Raw genomic sequence first — 20,740 nt, 5'->3', positions numbered from 1 at the left:
TTAATTATACCTAGTCGATGTTGTCAGTCATTCTTAAGACATGTAATTTGTTTGCAAAATTTTGAATATTGCACTGTCCCAAGGTTAAATATCCGATTGTTGTCAAATGTTTTTAATGAATTAAAATGTTTTATCCCAATAGTGTGTACGTCCCTACTGTAAATAGCCAGTAGCAAACATGTTTTAAGATATAATAGTACAGTACCGAAACATGCACATACTTATTAAACAGGTCATACTTTAGGTCACATTGAATCGAACAATCAAAACCACATAACGGAAACGAGGCATGAAGGTATGCGCCCTGATGATGATGACTTGCCGCAAAAATGCCGCGCAAAAAGGGCAACTCGGTGTGGCACGCCGCATGCAAACTACAGGTAGGATATGTGTCAGTAGGCAGTACGCCGGCGCTGTACTTTAGTGCTTAGTGCTGAGGGAGGGGGTATCGTAGTGCTGCGCAAGGTGGAAGGGGCAAAACTCCCGGCGCACCGCGCACGGCTCAAGCGCGCATTTCCCCGCCAGTACGAAGCAAACCCGCGATCAGTTCGGTCGTGTGCGCACCACCATGTTACCGCTTTCAGCAACGCTGTGCTTCTTGCTTGGGATTATATGTGCCCCTTTTATTCATGGTATGTTAAGAATTTTGGATTACCTATATTAAATTTTTAAATACGTGTAATGTAACTTGAGATACCAATTAGTGCAAAATACAGAAGTGGTTTCAATATCGTGGTTAGTAATCTCTTCAAAATTTTATGATAAAATTACTCCACTAAGTAAAATAAGATACAGAACTTAGATAGTCAATTGTTGTATTATTGACTTTCATTTTATGACTTAACCAAAGAAGATAATAATATCACAAATTTGCCGCAACTGTCGAATACAGCAAAATGATACCAGAAAGGCCGACAGGGTTTGATGTAAAAAAATGTTCTTACGTTTTTCGAATGCTAAATATTTTATGGTTGACAAATTGACTAGTTAGTTTTATATGATTCGTTGCTACCGCGCGTTTTAAATACTTTCGACAGGCTGCAAAAAATAATAATAATAATAATTCATTTGATTTTTTTGAGTGTGCTATAAATATTTAAAGCACTCAATAAAACAAATAATATCAAAATTAATATAACCAATACTATTTAGAACGAAATTTAATTTGTTTTTTTTTTAAGCTTCTGTTGTTATATTTGGTTAAAGCTACTGTTCCATTATTGTTGGATATTTTATAATGCTGATTAGTTAATTATGATATTCAATTGATTTTATTATTATACGTTTTAAAATTATTTTGTTTAATTACTGAATCTGTTTCCTTCAAATCAAATAGCCGGTTAGTTGTTATAGACATTGATATTATCGCGTTAAGCATTAAGTTTCACTTTTTCTTTATACAACACACATTGTTTTTGTAATCTTGTCGACTTTCTTTAGATTTCATAACTTTTATACCTCCTAGAATCCCTGAATTTACATAAATGATCTCTGAAGCCAATTAGTATGAGTGTTTACACTAGGATTACAGTTTTCTGTGCCAGTGTTTGCTAAGTGTCTTGTCTATGCTAGAATGTAGCGTCCTAGGAATTGTCTAGTTATGCGGTTTATGGATGTTTGTCTGTGTTACACACAAGTTAAGTTTTGTGTTTGGAATAAATATTTCCTATTTATTTACAGAAGCTTGCGATAATCTATCACTGTATATAATTGCTACTTTGTCTTTGGCACTCATTGTAAAACGAAAACGGAATATTTAGGAATGGCCTGTAATTTGGTAGGATCTGAACTAATTTAGTTTTCAATGTATTTAATGAATTCATGATCCGCCCTTCAGGCTCATAATTGGTCAAATTATTAAAAACTCAGCAAGCCATTCTAGAGCAACAAAACACAAAAAGATTAAATAATTAAATCAACAAAACTCCAAGTTAACCTAACTTATAATGGGTTTTTCATTTTATTTTCTTGGAAAATCCACCTCTTCTGTAATGATGCTACAATGTTGATTTGCAAATTTGTGCGATTCCTTCGCCGAAGTGAAAGTGCGGACCTGTGCCGGATTCAAAATAAATCCTGTACGCAGATCCAGGATACTGACGCAGGGAGAAAGTACAAGAGGTTGAGAACCTCCAACTTGTGACTCACGGACACGGTAGTTCTCGGATTTGGATGGTCGGGGCGGATACATGGCGTAATGAAGGGGGTTGTAAAATTACAAGATAATTTTGTCCTATAAAACCAATTTTTAACGAGTCCATGACCGATGCCCCAATGTAACGGGATTGTAGTAAAGTTTTTGTCCTGGACTTCAGTGTCTTCAGTTTGAAAATTTCAGTTGCTTTTCAAACCACCAAAGGGCGGTTGTAAAAAAATTCATAGTTGGAAAATACAAAACGTTTGAGAAGATTTTGATTTTATCGTGGGAATTTCAGCCAACCTGAGTGAATCGATTAAATTACATGTATACGCTAGACAGCGGTATAATGTTGCACTATACTTGATTGCAGGTAAACTGTATGAGCTATCAGACTAAATTACATAATTCATTAGTCCAGTGTCATGTAGCTGTATGTTTTTTGCGATACATTTGAAAGGAAATGTGACTCCTTTATTTTATGTAAAACCATTCATAAATCCCCAAGCTGCACAATCGCTGTGTGCAAAACCAGCATTGTATGTTCTATTTACTTGCTGTATCTCACAAACAATCATTTTTATTGTATTCAACCATAATATAGTATTCATTAACTTTTTTAATGCTCATACATTCAAAACATTCCCAATCTGTATTTAACATCCAAAACTAATTTAATGGTTTGTTTCTGGCTGTGTATGCATGTTTATGTTTTGATGTTTAATAATTATTTTGTTTCATCCAACCATTTTAAAACCACGTCCCTGACCAAATACTACCACCCATTCATACACCACCCCTTCACCTCTGGTATTATAATCTTAAATTTACCCTAAAATAATAGAAAAACTGAAAGCTAGGTACATCAGCGCACTCCAACATTACCGGATGTAACCTACGCAAATACATCCTGATTTTACAACCCGATCACATCTACAACTTGTCACAGTACAAGTTGTCTCGGTGTATGTAAACAATATGTAGGTTGTGTGGTTGTAGGACGAGTTTACGCTCCATATCCGACGTTCCGGTATCTAACCGCCATTATCTCACACCTGTTTCTGGCCCGGCGTTCCGTCTGTCAACCACTGTTGTGATGAAGACGACTGCGTAGCGGCGTGGTACCGAAAGTAAAACAAAAACTTCGATGTGATGATAGCGTTATAAACATTTATTTACGAGGGGACCCTTGCACACATTGTACATCTTTATAGTTTAATAGGGGTCGAAACTCGATATCAAATATTGCAATATTATTTTACCTTTCAAAGATTATTTTTTTAGGTGAATAAATAACCTGCACATTTATAAAAAAATGAATCTCTTCAATTAATTGTAGATTCATACCATAGAGAGTGATGTACCTACCTCAATTAGTTTACAACTATCAATGAGAGTAGTCTACTTAAAATCTATGTTCTTTTATTAAACTTGTCTATTTCGACTCTTGTTAATAATCTGACTGTGGTTGAAGATTTAACTAGGTCCTACAGGATCATTCCTATTATATTTCTATCCTTCGCTTTAACAGATTCAGTGACGCTGTCCAACTCTCTTAGCAATTAATTTACATTATCACTGAATCTGTTAAAAGCGAATGATAGAAATAAATGAAACGCTGGGAATGCGAAGCCCTTAGTTGAATCACTTTAGTTCAACGTTTTGTTAGGTGGCATCGTTAATACTGATACCCAATGATCAATGTCGTTTGGGTCAAGAATTGACATCCATCCTGTTCGAGTACGAACCAGCAACCTTCAGAAGATTTTAAGGCGAGCTCTACGACCATTCGGCGTCTCAGACATTAACACATAAAAGTACTATTTTGTCTTCAGTGTCAGTTGCAACTAAAATTCACGCCCTACCCACTCTGGTTTGTCTAAGTGAGTTAATTATAAAATCTATCGAAGTTGGATGAGCAACAGCACCGTTATATGCACACCACATGCAATATTCAAATATTCTATGTTCTGACACTTAGATCGGACAACACACTACGACACAAATGCATCTTACACCGTAAACAAATCCAGCTGAAGACCAAGTAGCCTATACAATAACATAACAAGAACTTATTTTAGTTGACCAGAAATTAGTTCCGTATCCGGCGCTTGGCTCGTTTCCGGTAATTACGTCACCGGTACCGACGCAGTTTAATTACCCGAGGAGTAGAATCCATGACCGCGGACGGTAACCATCATCAGTGACCACCCAAGTGTGGTTCTGCGAGGCTAGCATCTATTACTGTAAAGTGCATTTGTGCAACACTGTATGGAAGAAATCTGGTGGATGGTACAGAAGTGTGGTTAAATGCGTGGCTAGCGAGCGACAATTAGTGTAAATTACATGTACGTTGTAGCTATGACGCTGTAAATTTTATCTACCACGAAGAAGCAGTTCTTTTCGTGTGTACTTGATGTTCCCGAGAGCATCTAGAGATCTTTAGATTCATCGACCTTATAACCACCGTAAGGAACCCCTAACGTTTGTTTGGATGCCATTTTACGATGGAAATTGAGCAGCAACAAGATGCTGTTACAGCCGTGTTGGTTGTTAAATTAATGTTATGGGGTTCAACGAGATTAACCGTGAGGTGGTAGGGCGTACTATGTTTTTTAGAACGATCTGCCAATCTAAAGTCTAATGCATCCTTTTTGGGTTTGTCGAAACGAGATATAAAAGATTTATGACGATCGCAATTTTCCTGATTGAAATTCGATTTCGTGAAGACGTTCCGATAGGGATGATAATTATCGCTCTGGGTAAAGAATAAAGAAACCCCTCCGTGGCACCCTGAGTCCGATTATGAGTCATCGGAAAATAAAAATCATCGAAAATATTCCAGTTAACCAATTTCCAACACTACATGCCAGCAATCTCTTGGTATCGATATTTGGTATCGTCGTATTTGGTGACGAACGAGTAATGTCTTCGGCGCAGTAGTTGGACAAGAGACAGTTCTGAGGCCAAGCTTTCTCCCTTCACACGGTGACTCTTGAACCGACCTCTGGGAAAGTCCAATCCTGATATGCGCGCATAATATATAAGCGTGCCATCCTCCAAGCGTCATTTGCCGATGGAAGTCACTTTCATAGCTGTCAACACAAGACTCAAAGCATTTGTCATTACGTAAATTCTTTATGTGTTAAGCAACTGATGATCAAAAGACATTTTCTACGTTTAAATTGCTTGCCATACTTGAGGGATTTTAGGAATAAGTTTTTATCAGTTTTCTTGTTACACCTAAACAAATAGTTAGCACGCTTATTTTCTCTAATCGCAACCACTACGTGGATCATTTGACGTTCCTCGCTATAGCGGTGCAAGTGAGTGGTTGACTAAATGAGTGGAAAGTTGGTATCGATCTTTGGTAATTGGTATCGTCGTATTTGGTGAACATTTTTGGTATTGACAAAATCAGTTTTGAATATAAATTTGATTTTAAAATCCTTGTTGGTACGATGGGTGAACCATTCTTTTGAATTCATTTGTATTGTTCACACATTTACATTACGACTCCCCTAAACCTTCTCAATAGACAATAATTACACATTATCAACATCAACTTTTGTCATAGTAGGTTATAGGAAAGACTGAACTGAAGCTGATAATTACTGGAACTGAAGCTGTTCCAACTGAATTCGGCCTTCTTCGGCGTGTCTCATATTTTTCATTATATCAATTCACTGTATCCATGATAAGTTTATAGAAACACAACTGATTGAATTCCATTCTAGTTTGTCTTGGTAAAACTAGCAACATCTGTCTGCAGTCACGGACAATCCAGTCGTGGCCAACTGTTTTGCGATGTGTTTGATAAGGAAAGGACCAGAAAACATCTGTTTTCGGTCGGAAGTTTGATGATAAATCTACAGAGAAAGTGACGTCGTGACGTCTCCCACACTTTCCGACCATTGATCCATCGGTGTACCGGAAGTCAGCTGATGTAGAAGTCAGCTGATAAGGGTCCGGAAGTTATCATGGGTCCAGCCGCCAACAACTAAATGACCCATGATGAGAACTGACATTTGTAACTTCAACACTTACTTTTTGTGCTGTAGACATTCTCCATTACTTTTGTTTTAGTTTTTGTCCGATGTTCATTTCCTGTCTTAATGGCTGAGAAGGGTGCATTGCTCTTGCAAGGCTTCCTAGCAGACCAAGCTTTATCGTTGGGGGCGAAGAGCTTTTTCTCGGGAGGTTTTTAGCTTTTGGACGTCTTTGGTTAATGGCTTACAGTTTCTTTTAACGATAACTATATTACTGTTTATCATCGCCTACTTATTTATCAATCTAGATCAGCTTCTATTGTAGCTTTTACATCTCTGGGTTACGAGGCTATATCTATTGTGTTGTGACTCATCTTCTATTCTGGGTTTCTTTTGTGTTTGGCTTTCAAATCAGTTCGTGGCTTGAGGCGGAGACTGTGAATAGCATCTCTAAAATGTACTGTAGTTCGTTGTTCGTTGCCCTGCTATTCTGACGGACTTCTTTAATCATGCAGTCAAAATTATCATATAGTAAAGAAGAATTTTGTCCAAGGCTATGAAAATATGTATTTGTTTTTGGCTTAAGCGGTCGCACGATCTACATTAAATTTGTTCTTCATGAATACACAAGCTCCGAGCCTGTAAGGGAGTTTTACATTTAAATATAAATCTTTCTTCAACCTCGCAAGAATGTACTATTCCTACTTCAAAATAAAATACATTACGTACTGATGTAAAAAGTTCCGTAATTGTCTAAGTTCGAAGATTATGATAAAATTCATCAACTAGCACTAGCATCGACTTCAAATAGCCGTATATTGTTAATTCCAGCCGGTTTAAAACTATCAAAAACACCATTCCAATAGCTAGGGCAAAGAAGCTCATAATCGCATAAGGTTCTCTTGCCGCACATCGCAGCTGCATGATAACAACTAATGAGAGCGAGGGAGAGAGTCATGGTGTGACGTCACGGATGTACAGTGACAAGTCGTGCAGACAACGATGACGTTGCAGACTCATCCACCCACATTGTCGCTTCTAGGTCATTGTCATCACTTTCCATCAAAATTTCACTTAAACTACCATTGCATATCCAAACAACTCTTCCGACGAACCTTGTAAGGTACAGAGATTGATGAATAAGGAGTAATTTTACAATCATTAAGTACAGAATATCTTTGATGCTGATGATGTATATGAACACTGATATAAGAGGCGCGACTTTTGAAGATGTAATACGTACATGGTTTTAAAATATACCCCGTACTTCGTAGCCTTGTGAATAAAGTTACAACGAGGAGTTGACGGATACTAGCTTTTATGCTAGTCAAATAAAATGATTACCAGCACCTGAGAACGCCCAACAAGTGTATGTCATTGATCATAGTTGATTATCAAATTAATTATTTTTAACATTTCTATGGGATAAGTGATTTACGGTACTATCTTCTTACATTGGAAATCCTCCGGGAGTGCTCTTAGTTCTTAGCTGTGTCACGTAGGATTAATATTATGTTTGTTAACCAGAGCTTAGTTCATCAATCTCCTTCCTTATACCCTCTAGTAGTAGGGACATAACAGCTATGTAATAATGCATTCTGTATAACCAAAGGACTAGTGCTTGTTGCGTCCTGATCACTGCTGAGACTGTTCAGCTGCCCTAGTGGTTTTATCGTCTTGGCCAGAGGTTAATGAAGGCAATTCTCCAGATCAATTACTGGAGCAAGACTACGACCGCTGGGATGATGGAACAGTGGAGCTTGATGTTCCATGTCGAAGAACTACGGGTCTTCCTGATATCCACGAGCAAATGGCCGCGTTCATGCAACGCAGAATTCGACTTCAGTTATGTAATTGCTTCCGTGATTGCGGTATTTGGATGATTATTTCCTAAAATTACTAACTGTTAATGCGTACGGGAAACAGATGCTACGTCCAAACGTTCAAACAGATACGTTGCAAAGTAGTTGTACAGTTGTACTGAAATGTTTTCTGGGATTGCCAGGTATTACCGTGGCCAGGGACATCGTTTCCTCTTCAGTATGATGTATGCATAGTAAATAGTAAATCATCAACATATTTTAGGGTGTTTGAGTCGAAATAGTGCACCGCGTAGAACAATCTTGGGAACTTAAACGCCGCGGAAGACAGATTCCGCATTTTCCTTCAGTTCTGAACTGAGCTCTGGTTTTCACATCACATCAATGTGGTTAAGGTTAGTTGGGTCGTTATACTTTCTCAAGTACACTGTACAGCAAAATTACGCCTGACCATACTTAGAGCTGCTCGATTTGTTAAACGATCTGCAAACCTATTGGCTCTCCAAGTCCTTTTCCTACTGCTAGTAGACATTTCATATAGGATACATTATTGATTGTTGTAAATTTTAAACATTTTATCTGGAGGAAATACTTTGTTGTTTAACACAACACAATATATCCCTTTAGTTAGGGAAGTGTAGTAAAAACCAGGATTAGGAATAACACAGCTGTTCCTCATCTTTCTTCCCCTTGAATTCAAGCTACGCGAGGAATGAGGTGTTACCTCCTCGGCTGGTATTACCTCTGACATCTTGCATACAAATCTCGAGATATTAATGAAGGGTCTCGCCTCCCGCAGATTTATCCGTTTGACTTTTGACTCGCGAATTCCCGCAGAGAGTATAATGAAGCCACTCCCACAGTTATCCATGCTGCATTTTTCGGAGTGAACTGATGATGGATTATACATCGGGCTCTGTCGAATGTCTATGATTCAACATTGCCTGCAACATCTACATGCAGCATGTATTTTCAAAGGGGTGAGGTTCATAATGTCCAAATTTCACAAACTCCAACGTCTAAAATATTAAATAAACAGTGCGTTTTATAACCTCCAAACTTCATAAACTCCAAAACTATAACTTTCAAATAAGCACAGTTTCACAATGTCCAAATTTCACAAACTCCAACGTTAATATATTAAATAAACAGTGCGTTTCATAACCTCCAAATTTCATAAACTCCAAAACTATAATTTTCAAATAATCACCGATTCACAAGGTCCAAATTTCACAAACTCCAACTTTTAAATATCAAATAAACAGAGCGGTTCATAACCTCCAAGTTTCATAAGCTCCAACGGTACAGTCTCTGCCAGAAGTCGCTGCAGAGGTTGCCGACGTTCGGTATGTAGGCGCTACACGTTCTACTGTTGTAGCGGCGCGACACGAAGCATCATTGTTGCTCCATAATTACTTTCTTAAGAGTGTAAAGTATTGGTATTAATACCCCTTCCACAGCAAACCTGCAGACTAATCGAATTTCCATTTTCCCTATTTGATTAATTCAATTATCAATTGATTTACACTATCAATAAAGTTAAGTACAAGGTTTTCGGCACTTTTCTAACAAAGGGCTATTTTTACACATAACAAAAAAACTACTGATGTAATCATCATGAAATTTTAACAGCTATTAGAAAGTATACTTATAAAACATATTTATACGTTTTAAAATTTTTCATCGGTAAAAAAATCTCTTACGATATTTGTAATGGCTTTTTAATTGAGAGACGGAACAGTTAAGAAACTCAGCTGAAAGCTTAAATTAAAGCTATTAAAAATATAAAAATGTAAATTTGATTTGCACATTGTGTGCTAACACATATTTGAGTCACACAGCTGAGTGTTCTTCAATCATTAAAATGCACGTATAATCAGTAGTTGAGCGCTGGCGAACGGTGCCTGCTATCTGACTGTAGCAACCACTGTAGAGACTTCTGGCTCAGACTGTACCGTTGGAGGTTATGAAATTTGGACATTATGAACCGCACTGTTTATTTGGTATCTTAACGTTGGAGTTTGTGAAATTTGGACATTGTGAAACAATGATTATTTGAATGTTATAGTTTTGGAGCTTATGAAATTTGGAGGTTATGAACCGCTCTGTTCATTTAATATTTTAAGCGTTGGAGTTTGTGAAACTTGGACATTGTGAAACAGTGATTATTTGAATGTTATAGATTTGGAGCTTATGAAATTTGGAGGTTATGAACCGCTCTGTTCATTTAATATTTTAAGCGTTGGAGTTTGTGAAATTTGGAGTTTATGAAACGCTCCCTTTCAAAGTCAAATAATTTAACTTTGGTTTGTCTTTATTTAATTTTTCAACATCTAGTAGTGTATTCATACGTTTATATTTCCAAACGAGGTCTGCACATAGAAAAGTGAAACCAACCAAATATCCCTATAACATATCACATGGAAAACGATTGTCTGGGAACCCCTTGGAATTAATATAGGACAACATAATATGTCTTATCTGGCAAATTTTGCAGCGGTTATGTGGCTATTGTCCTATATAACATGTGATGAAGACCTATAGGTTCACTTCGTTGTGTATGGTACCCAGAAGCCAAAGGCATCGTTCCTTCGAATTGTTTCTTTTTACACTTTAATTTTCACTAATTGATTAAAGGGGCGTTTAAAGCCAATTAATTGTCTGGGTAGCCGAGTGGTTATAGTTCAGATGTGAAGGTTGCTAGTTTGATCCCGATCGAGATCGAGATCGTTCCAATCGAGTGACCAGACCCAGATGCCATTGGGCTATTAATTAATGATGCTTTCCAACAACAGGTTGACGAAGTCGAAAGATAGCAGCAAGGCCAGGATTTTGACCGTTCCCCAACAAAAAACATTAATGAATAATGCCACTGGCGTAGATAGACACGATAAAATGACAATTTGGATAATATTGCTATGCATATCAAAATCTATTAGAAACGTTGCTGACGAACGAAATCTAAATGGTCAGAACACATGCTTTTAATGCCCAAACTCTAATTCCACTTCGCTAATCATTATTTTATTTCAAATATGAAATTGTCCCGCGACTTTATTGTTTGGTGAAGTTATGCTAACTCAATCTCTGCATGGTTTAGAACCCACCTGAAATTATTGTACGTGCATCTAGGAAATAAAAAAAGTTGTTTTCTTAGGAAGGAATAACTTTCTCTTGCGGAGAACTCCACTTATAGCCACACGATAATATATAAATCTAATAACATATACGTCTAAGCTACATTATATTGACTAAAACAATATGTTACATATGACGGGCAGGTCTATTACAGCTGCAGACGGTAGAGAAAGCAATACAAATGGTCTTGATCTGCAATTCACCGCAAATCAGTTCTGTTTCCATCCTAGAAAGGAAAGTCTGATTCGGAATCTAGTTTTGTAATTAGTTCTGACCTGGAGCTTGTATTGGCGCTTGATACAAACCTAGTGTTTACAGCGGAGTTATTTTATCTTTAACACATAAGGTACAACATTAAAATGGATTTTGTAAAATTAAATGAGTTATTATAAATCTACCTAAAAAGTTTAGTGAATGTGCATTATGTATTTTTGGGCTATTTTTATTATTAGTATATTATATGCAATATTGATATATATATCTACTAATAATTAATTTTAATTTCATGGAACGGTTAGAAACTGGGTTATAAATCTTCGAGCACTTAGAAATTAGAAGGATCTACTTCTAGTCAAATCTGTAATCAACAAATCAAAGCTAACTGCGCCAAAATTACTAATCTAAAAATATATTTACAAGCCGTATTGAAATATTTATTATGACGTTTCTTAACGTAGTTTACGCAAAGCTAACCCATTCTCAGAACCACTCTATAGTCCCCCATTATCATTAGGCAAACTTCCTGCATTTGCCGTCGCACTTAGGTAATCGCTTGTGTTTACTATCAAAAACGTCCTCATTTTGCCTCCCGAGGCGTTAACGGTTCTTTCACAATGTGATAAAGTGGACAGAAAAAGTACGTGAACAGTACAGGGTTTGACCATAGTTCGTTAGTAAAGCAGATACTGTTTGTCTATATTAACATTGAAATCAAAATTTAACTTATAGCTGTGTATTATGCTTAGTTTATGATATCTAGCGTTATACCACTGACAAGGGAATACGTGTTCATTCCCTTGTCTTTGCTTTATACTAAACGGTAGGAGAAAAATACGAAATTATACATGAAAATATAATATCACCGAGTAAAATGGTTTTGAACAAACGATGATGATACGTGCTGTGCTGTCTTTCGGTTATACTTACTTAACAGAACTATATTCCGCAGTTTCAGCATAGTACGTTTCTTTCTTTCATTTAAAATGTTTTACATTTTTGTAACATTTCAGGTAAAAACTAAGGTTTTTGAGAAGTGACACAATATATGGATTAACTTTTAGGTCTACCAAATTTCCATCCAAATCCAATACATTATTTACTAAAATTGTGTTTATCTTTTGGAAACTAACATTGCACCTCAGTGGGAAATAAGTAACAATACATGGTACAGCAATGTTTATATCGTCTTGATTTTACTTAATATTTTAAGATTGTTGAATTTACAAAACTAATATTTATAAAACCGCTTCAAATTTTGTCGTGTGTTTTACAATAAAGCCTCTTAAGAAACGTAAATGTGAAATAGGTATTTAAGTATGGCTTACTTTTAAAATAATCTGCATCTTTAGTTCACGTCTAGAAAAAGCCACTAATATATATCCTAACTATATAAATACCACTAATATATTCTTGTACTGTACCTCCACTCTCCCATATTTGTTTGGTACAATCCACCATCAACATACACTAATTCATGTGTGTAGTCAATGGTCCTCCTCTCTGGTCAAATATAGGTTTTAAAACCACCACCGTCTTTTATGCAATGAAATACAGGGTGGCGCAGAGAAACGGGAAATTTTGAAACAATCATAATATGCCAAGAAATTTTTACAAAATAATCTTTAATGCTGAAAATGTATTGGTCAAGTGTGGAAAATACATAAGAAATGTTTTAAATAGGAATAAAAGTTAAAAATTGCATTTTAAAAATCACATCAGTTAAGGGCTGTCTTTTGGGCGTATTCGTTCAATCGATTTTGAAGACTTAGCATTGTGAGACGCAATTGTGTCCTCTGGGATGTTGGAAACGTGTTCTTCAATCTCAGTCTTGAGCTCAATAAGATTTCTTGGCCTAGTCAGGTACACAACGCTCATTAGATGTCCACATAAAAAGAAGTCGCGCACTGAGATGTCTGGAGACTATGAGGCCAATGGACGTTAGCGTTCTTTGAAACGATGCGCTCCCCAAACAAACGTCCCAATGCAGCCATTGACAGATTAGCAGTGTGTGAGGGTTTTGTGTGTGGTCGTGTTGAAACCATGTTTGCTGAATTTCAATATCTGGAAAAGCATGAAGCCGTGGAGAAAAAAAATGTCTCCAGCATATGAATGTAACGTTGTGACAGTTACAGTGGAACCATCTTCATCCTCAAAAAGTAAGGTCCAATCACACCAAGACAAGACATTGACATTGCATACCATACAGTAACTTTGGGACTGTGTAACGGATGTTGATGAAGTTCAGTGGGATTTCGTTGAGCGCAGTAAATCATGTTCTTCTTATTGACATGTCCATTTAAATGAAAATGATAGATATCCAAACATTTGCAGCTGTTGCACTTTCACCATTTTTGTAGCACGCTCTCACGGCGACTGCACGCTCCGCACCACTCCACTGTTCCATCTCAACTAAATGTCCATTACTACTTGGCGTCATGGCTTTAGTTTCTCATTCCTACAAGACATACAGGTGTACCAACAACGACTTCAAAATTTCCCGTTTCTCTGCGCCACCCGTTATATAAACAACTTCAAAATTTCCCATTGAAACACGTTTCCATCAATCATGACAAACATCAAACTTGACCCCGGACCTGTGTATACATCACTAATTAGCCTACTTCCACCTTATTAATGATATTCACCGATCAATAGCACTCCCACCTGTCAAAGTGTTATCAATCCTCGCTTCTCTTCTTGGATGACTCAGCACTCTGGAAGGGATTTTATCCCGTTTTAGGGATTATTTTGGTGGTGTACACCAGTGATGCATTTCCCAGTGATGTTTTTGTATGATTTTAGTTACGGGTTGTCCAAACCCAGGTGTTGTAGCACAATGTATACTTTTATAGAGGTGGTATTTTTAAAGATAGCACCATCAATTTACTAGGGTTTGTCGTGCAGTAGTTGGATGAGTAATGGTTTGTTAGAGAAACTCCCAGTTTATAAGCTGCAATAGTTTAGGGGTTTATCTTGTAGATAAAGAAGAGTTGTACTCTGAAGTTGGAGTTGTGGGATTTTATCCCGGATTGGTTTATTTGAGGGAGTGAGTAACGATTTATTGGAGAGAAGCGTACGGTGTTTCAAGTGGGGTTGTACACAAAATAACATTTGACTGGAATTAAGTTATATTTATAACGTGGGATACTTCTGGACAATGTGCAAGACATCAAGTGTTGCTGAGAATAGACGCTTATTTATGATTCTGCAACTCTGATGTTGTTAAACTTTGTTTTTATTCAAAGTAAACGATAATCAGTAGAATAATATTTTTTTTAAAGTTTCAAGCAGTTTTTTATCAACGAATAAGGGTTCGAAGTGACGCAATAAGAAAATAACAGGCGTCTTTTAGATGATGATGGATAAATACCATATAACATATAGAAAAGTGTAGAAGAGGTTTTTTGAAACAAATTGAGTGATGCTTTGTCCTGTTTATAGGAAACGCAAACCTGAGTCCGGATTAGGATTAAATATGATTTTGCAATCCCGATTGTGTGAAGTATTTGTGTATTAACGTATTTTTATTAGTGGGTCGATTTCAACACATGCATAAGAAATCGTATTTACATAGGTCATTGCGTTATGTAAAGTTCTATTACTGTTAAGTCAAACGAATTACGGGTAAGTTATTGGTTTAGATGCAAACGCTGTCAAAAATAGAAGTGGATTTAGCTTTACTTTGGTTACATCATTTTGATAACTTATTCTTGGTTAAGGATTGAATAATAGTAGTAGTAGTTGTTATTTTCAAATGTTTTCAAGAAATAAATGATGCGATAATATAGTAAACATTTTAAAAGGGCAAGTTCCAATTATGTGTTACGGACTCTAAAATATAGCTTAAAGCATCCAAGCCCGCTCTTCCTCTTTATTAGTGAGTCTTAGGTCGGGTTTCAAATGAATATACACACGAACTAACTTCAATTATAGATACAAATTTGAATCGTAATTACAACAGTTTTCAATAAGGCCCATTACTATAATTTTTCTGAAGAAGATTTATTCGTCCAACATCAAGTTAAAGATTGACTGCTTTGCATCGAAATTAATTTACCCGGATGAATCGAATCGAGTGAATTCTCGCTGAATTGTTATAACAATGAGCCCAATTACAGGTTTGATCTGATCGTCGAACATCAGTCTCATTTGCAGACGCCTACTTGGCCACACGCCGTGTCCAGAGGTTCCTTTCACTGACTTTTGCACCGGGATGCGGTTCACTTGGATCCTCAACATCTGCATCTCAACATTCATCAGCATTTGATCATAGAGAAAAGAAAGAAGTAACATATAGATTCAGAGATTCAGAGATGGATTCATTTCTCTGCATTTTCTGGCCTGCCACAGAATAATTCCTGACTTTTGGATACCGATTCAACACCTGTACCTTGACATTCGTCAGTATTCAATCACACAGACCACAGAGCACCCCCACCCCTGGCTGGTCTACTTTAGAGGATATACATATTTATCATCAGTATCTCATAATTCTGCCAAGTATTTCGATCAATTGCTAACAATGAAATTATTAAATCTTTTGTATCGTTTGATGGGAAAGAAACTAGGTTCAAATTTTTCTTGATTTTAAAGCTAATACGTATGATGAAATCACTGTAGCACCATAGTTCCAAATCGTATCAAAATCACCTACCTCTAACGTGGAGGCTTTTCAACAACAGCAGTAATTAAATAGGAAGGAAAGTGAGGACTTTCAAATGATAATCTGCCAACAACGGCTGGGAGCGAAAACCGTGGGAGACGTCACTCAGCTGAAGAGGCCGTTTTGAATCTAATAAACGTACCTTGTTCCTGTGAATAGGCGTATTTCACTGACGGTTTGGGGGGTCTTCAGCACTAATTAGTCTATTTGTCATTTATTTCCTCCGAGAAGTGTTTTAGAAGTTTGGTACGAAGTGCTGTCAAATAGTGTAGATCCCAACGACATTGTTTGGGTCAATCTATTTTCTGCATGTTTTTTTTTATTAGCAATGACATTTAATACATTAGATTTGCAACCAATAGATATACAGTAATTTTTCCTCGCGGTTTGGGATGGTTAGTAATCCACTGGCATAATAAAGAAACCGAAGATCCACTATGCTAAAGGATTCATAACTTTTAATTTGTACCCCTGCTGATGATCTCTTGATGTGACTGCAATCACTAACAATATTAGTTGTAAAAATATACATTTCCTATTCACTATCAAAGGCCTTTTCGATATAACTAAGACGGAACTCTTCCTAAGATACCAAAATTCCTAAGATTCTTCAAAAACAGTTGCAGATGAATGTGGGCTTATCACTTTCATGCCCACACAACCCCCTTCCCCCCTTGAACACCAATTTCCTCCGACAACAATGCTTCCTAAACCGTATCACTTGTCACATCGTCTCGTCTTACAAGCGCAGCGCAGCGTAAACCAACAGTGAGGAAACGACACTTTTATGTGTAACAATTAGAGTTTCTCGTGTACAGATAAGTGAATGCTTTCCCCGGCCGATGGTCTGAAACAGAACAAATCGTCTACTAAGTAAACACTTTCTCGTGTTGTGTGCCTTTGCGCTGCAGTTGATTTCATATTCGATGCGCTTTTCACGCCCAATAATCAGAGCATCTAGTTATTGTGTTTGCTCAAAGACTTTCTGTAATGATTCATTACGGTAGGATGCCGGTTTTCATTACAGTTCGTGAAGGTTTGTCATTTGTATCTGTTTTGTGTTTATGAGAATTGATTATTTGTAATGCATTTTCATGTTTTATTCGTCTCTAGCTGTTGCCGTGTTTTATTACTATACTTTGGAATATCAAACGTCTATCTAAAAATGGATTTCACACATACTTAGATAACTATATGTTTCTACTCTGCTCACTACTCTCTATACGGCGATCGCCACATTTCAAAATAAAAGACGCAGAAAGGTTGAGAACCTACGGTCACTAGAACCTTCTTTATACAAAAAAATGTTCCCTTGTGAGCTTACTTTGGTACTTGTAATTGTAAAAAAAGTGTGTACAATTTTCTAATTTGTTTCTTTATTAGGATTTGAAACGCAAATGGGCTTTAAACAGTAAAACTCTTTGGCCAGCCTTTCACGAACAAGCCGTCCTGCGTCGCACGAGCCAAGTATGAAGGCCGTGCTTTGAATATAGATTGTTACTTTCATCCTGTGTCAATACCCGAATTAATAGGGAACGTTCTTTGGGCACGGGACCGATCCCAGGAAAGTGAGGAGAAACCCTGTACGTGCATAGGTGTGACTCTGTTCAAAGAGTGAAAGCCTTTGGCAGAAAATTAACAGGATGTTGTTATTTTGAATAACTGGTAAATTATGTCAATATTACTTAAATTATATGTTATAAATCTTCAGAAAGTTTATACTTCATGCATTTTAGAGCTGGTATCCTGTATGGAAGAAGTACTCTTCGGCTACATAACCTGTTACTTTTACTATTAACTTTTCAATACCAAATGAGGTATCCAACTATATGGACTAACTAAAGCCAATATTTTAATCAAATACAATATACTAGGTGTACGCTCATTCTTCCCGTATTGGGACGAAACGAAGATAGTGTCACAGTGAATACCAGAATACACATTGTACTCTAGTTGTTGCCACACATAGAAATAATTATAGTGGATCTAGCAGGCATGGATCGGATCAGCATGGATGCTCAGTGTCTTGCAGAGCAGATCATTTTGAGAATGCCAGAGGTTTTGGCGCGGATTTGGTTAATGTCAGGCCCAAACTCATATGACGAGTCATAATAAGAATGTAGTAAATATTCAATATCCAGAGAATTTTGTTTGATGCTAAAATTTTCATCTTATTCTTAGTGGGATTCACCATTATCTTTGGTCATGTCTTAGCTGAGCTGAGACATCATTAAGAGCCTTCAGCAAGGACTCAAAATCATGGAGGGAAGCAACCTTCCACAAACAGTTTTATATAATCAGCAAACTAAAGAAAATGGGTCTTGATAACTCTCTTGGTGTAGTTTTTGGTACTAGGTATGTTGTATTAATAGTCAAAGGTACTACTATATTAATTTGATATGACATAAAAGATGCTACAGATTATTATAACAAGTTGTAATGCTTGTTAAAAAAGTTTACATGTTTAAAAGAAATGTGTATTTCACATCAATGCACTCTATTGGTGTTTTAATTCAACCACACAACTTCAATTCTAAAACTGACTTCAGATTTAACATGGCAAAGGGACGTAGCCTATACTTCAAGATGAATAGTGTTCTTTCGGAAACTTACTCAAATGCTCATAAAGGGAGGGAAACTTCTATGAGTTACCTTGGTTGAGACCTTGAAGATCACCAGTTATTAATAGTCCTATCAATAATCAAAGTTTTTTTTATATATTTTTTAATACATCGTGATTAAATTATCAATACTGATATAGTAACTGATATCAGTAATTCAGTTGTTGAAGCAAAACGCTGTAAAACACTTTTGGAGTCTCTGCAGGCAATTTGATACAGATCAAACCTCAATGGAGGTGACTGACCGCAGATCAGTGAAATGGTCTCGTTTAATCTTGTCTTCCACACGAGTACTTCTTCATGATCTTCACATCTTCCACTCGCCACATGTTGATGATCACGTGACATTACCTGCGGATCACTCAGGGCAGCGGCCGTGTGAGCGACATTTTATGGCGGGTAATCCTCCGGCCATCTGCTGGGTTAGAGGCGGTATCGCTCTAAGAACAGCTGACTTTGGTAAGCTTACGAAGATAAAATGCAAGAATGTCAACTTTGAAATGAGACGAAGGGGTTAGGAAATCTGAGAAAATTTAATGTTTGTTGGATTGATACAATTTCTCCCTACGTTCCAATCCTTGATTCATGTGAAAAGGACTCTAAGTCCAAGCACGTCAGCTCAATTTGTGCATTTCCACGCGAAAGATGTTCAATGTAATAGCTTACTTGGAGTAGTTCTTTTAGTGTAATTGCTCAACTGAATAAATATAGTGCTGAACAATATAATATAATCACGGCATTTCTTAGCATTTTCTGCTGAGTGGTTCTCCATAATTTGTTAATAATAAGTTTTCCATAATTTGTTTGTGCTCATTAATTAAGACTACCCATGGTTTTCCCTCTCGTATTTGTCACCAAATTATCCATATATATGTACCAGGGTGTCCCACGAAGGGGTTTAAACGTTTGATTTTATATTACGTGCCCATTAATGCACCGAACTTGTTTAAACTTTACACAGTTTACAAAGTAGGTTTTAAAAATATTCTGGAAAAATGTCAACTCCCTAACCTTAGTAGAAACAAAATGGCGGCATATTGACAAATTTACCAATGTGCTTTCTATAAAAACTACTTTAATGATTTACTATTAGTTATTTATTTATTATTATTATTTATTAGTTATTTGATTTATTTTTAGTTTTCCATTAGGCTATGTTCTAGTTTTTTTTTATTTAAAAGTCATATTGCCCTGGAAAGTAACAATAAAAATATTTTATAAAACCAAAAATAGCTTTTTTAATGTTTTTAAAGTAACGTTTTTCAATATGCCGCCATTTTGTTTCTACTAAGGTTAGGGAGTTGACATTTTTCCAGAATATTTTTAGAACCTACTTTGTAAACTGTGTAAAGTTTCAAAAAGTTCGGTGCATGAATGGGCGCGTAATATAAAATCAAACGTTTAAACCCCTTCGTGGGACACCCTATATATGCTATATGCAAGACTCTGAAGGTATATTTAGTAACTATTTGCAGACTTGGTAACTTTGGTAACTTGGTTACTTTGGTAACTTTGGTGTGCAGTGTAAACTAGAAACGTGAGCTTTAATTTAGCTTTACATTGCAATCAAAATAGTTTTTTTTTTATAAATTAAACACGCCCATTTGTTTAATTATCACCGTTGATTCACCAATCTCAAAGCCAAACTTGACTTAAAACAACATGGGAGAAAAATAACAATTTATAACTCATTGAATTGGAGTTCTACAACTCTTACCTCTTCATTTTTTTCCCAAGTACTTGGCCAGATATAAATACACTAAGAGGCAGGATGCTGCTAATAGCTCGGGTACTTTCTTCCACAGGTTCGCAATCAGTCCTTGACCCACCTCAAGTTCAAAGTCACGATCTTCGTGCCTCTCCCATCGATACTGCAGTTATATTGGTTTATAGAGGTGCGATTGAATATGCGATTTGTTAGCTAGTAGTTGTTGACCCCCAACCTGGAAAGTTTAATTTCTGTTTGTTTAGCTGCGTTTGTTCTAAGAGACTCGCCATGAGTCTGGGATGAGAGTGTATAACAGAAAGTTTCCTTTAGAAGATTTTTCAGTGCTGTTCTAGGACATTGCCCTTTTCAGCTGTAATACCGTAATACTCTCTCGTTCGAAGACTTCCTAGGATTGAATTGCGTGAGTTCTTCAACTGTTAGAAAA

General features: G+C 36.6%; 1 protein-coding gene across 1 annotated transcript in view; it reads left to right on the top strand.

The window, feature by feature from the left end:
• Nucleotides 1-535: 535 nt before the first annotated feature.
• Nucleotides 536-20,740, top strand: part of LOC128995841 (uncharacterized) — a 74,910-nt gene continuing 54,705 nt past the window's right edge. The window contains exon 1 of the mRNA XM_054420862.1: nucleotides 536-632. Within this exon, the coding sequence (XP_054276837.1) occupies nucleotides 569-632 (64 nt within the window). The 5' untranslated portion in view covers nucleotides 536-568. The remainder of the gene's footprint in view (nucleotides 633-20,740) is intronic.

This window comes from Macrosteles quadrilineatus, unplaced genomic scaffold (genome assembly GCF_028750875.1).
Source record: "Macrosteles quadrilineatus isolate MER2022 unplaced genomic scaffold, UCM_ALF_1.0 Scaffold_5__1_contigs__length_97177068, whole genome shotgun sequence".
Classification (NCBI taxonomy): Eukaryota; Metazoa; Arthropoda; class Insecta; order Hemiptera; family Cicadellidae; genus Macrosteles; species Macrosteles quadrilineatus.
This window is presented reverse-complemented; position numbering and strand designations above follow the sequence as displayed.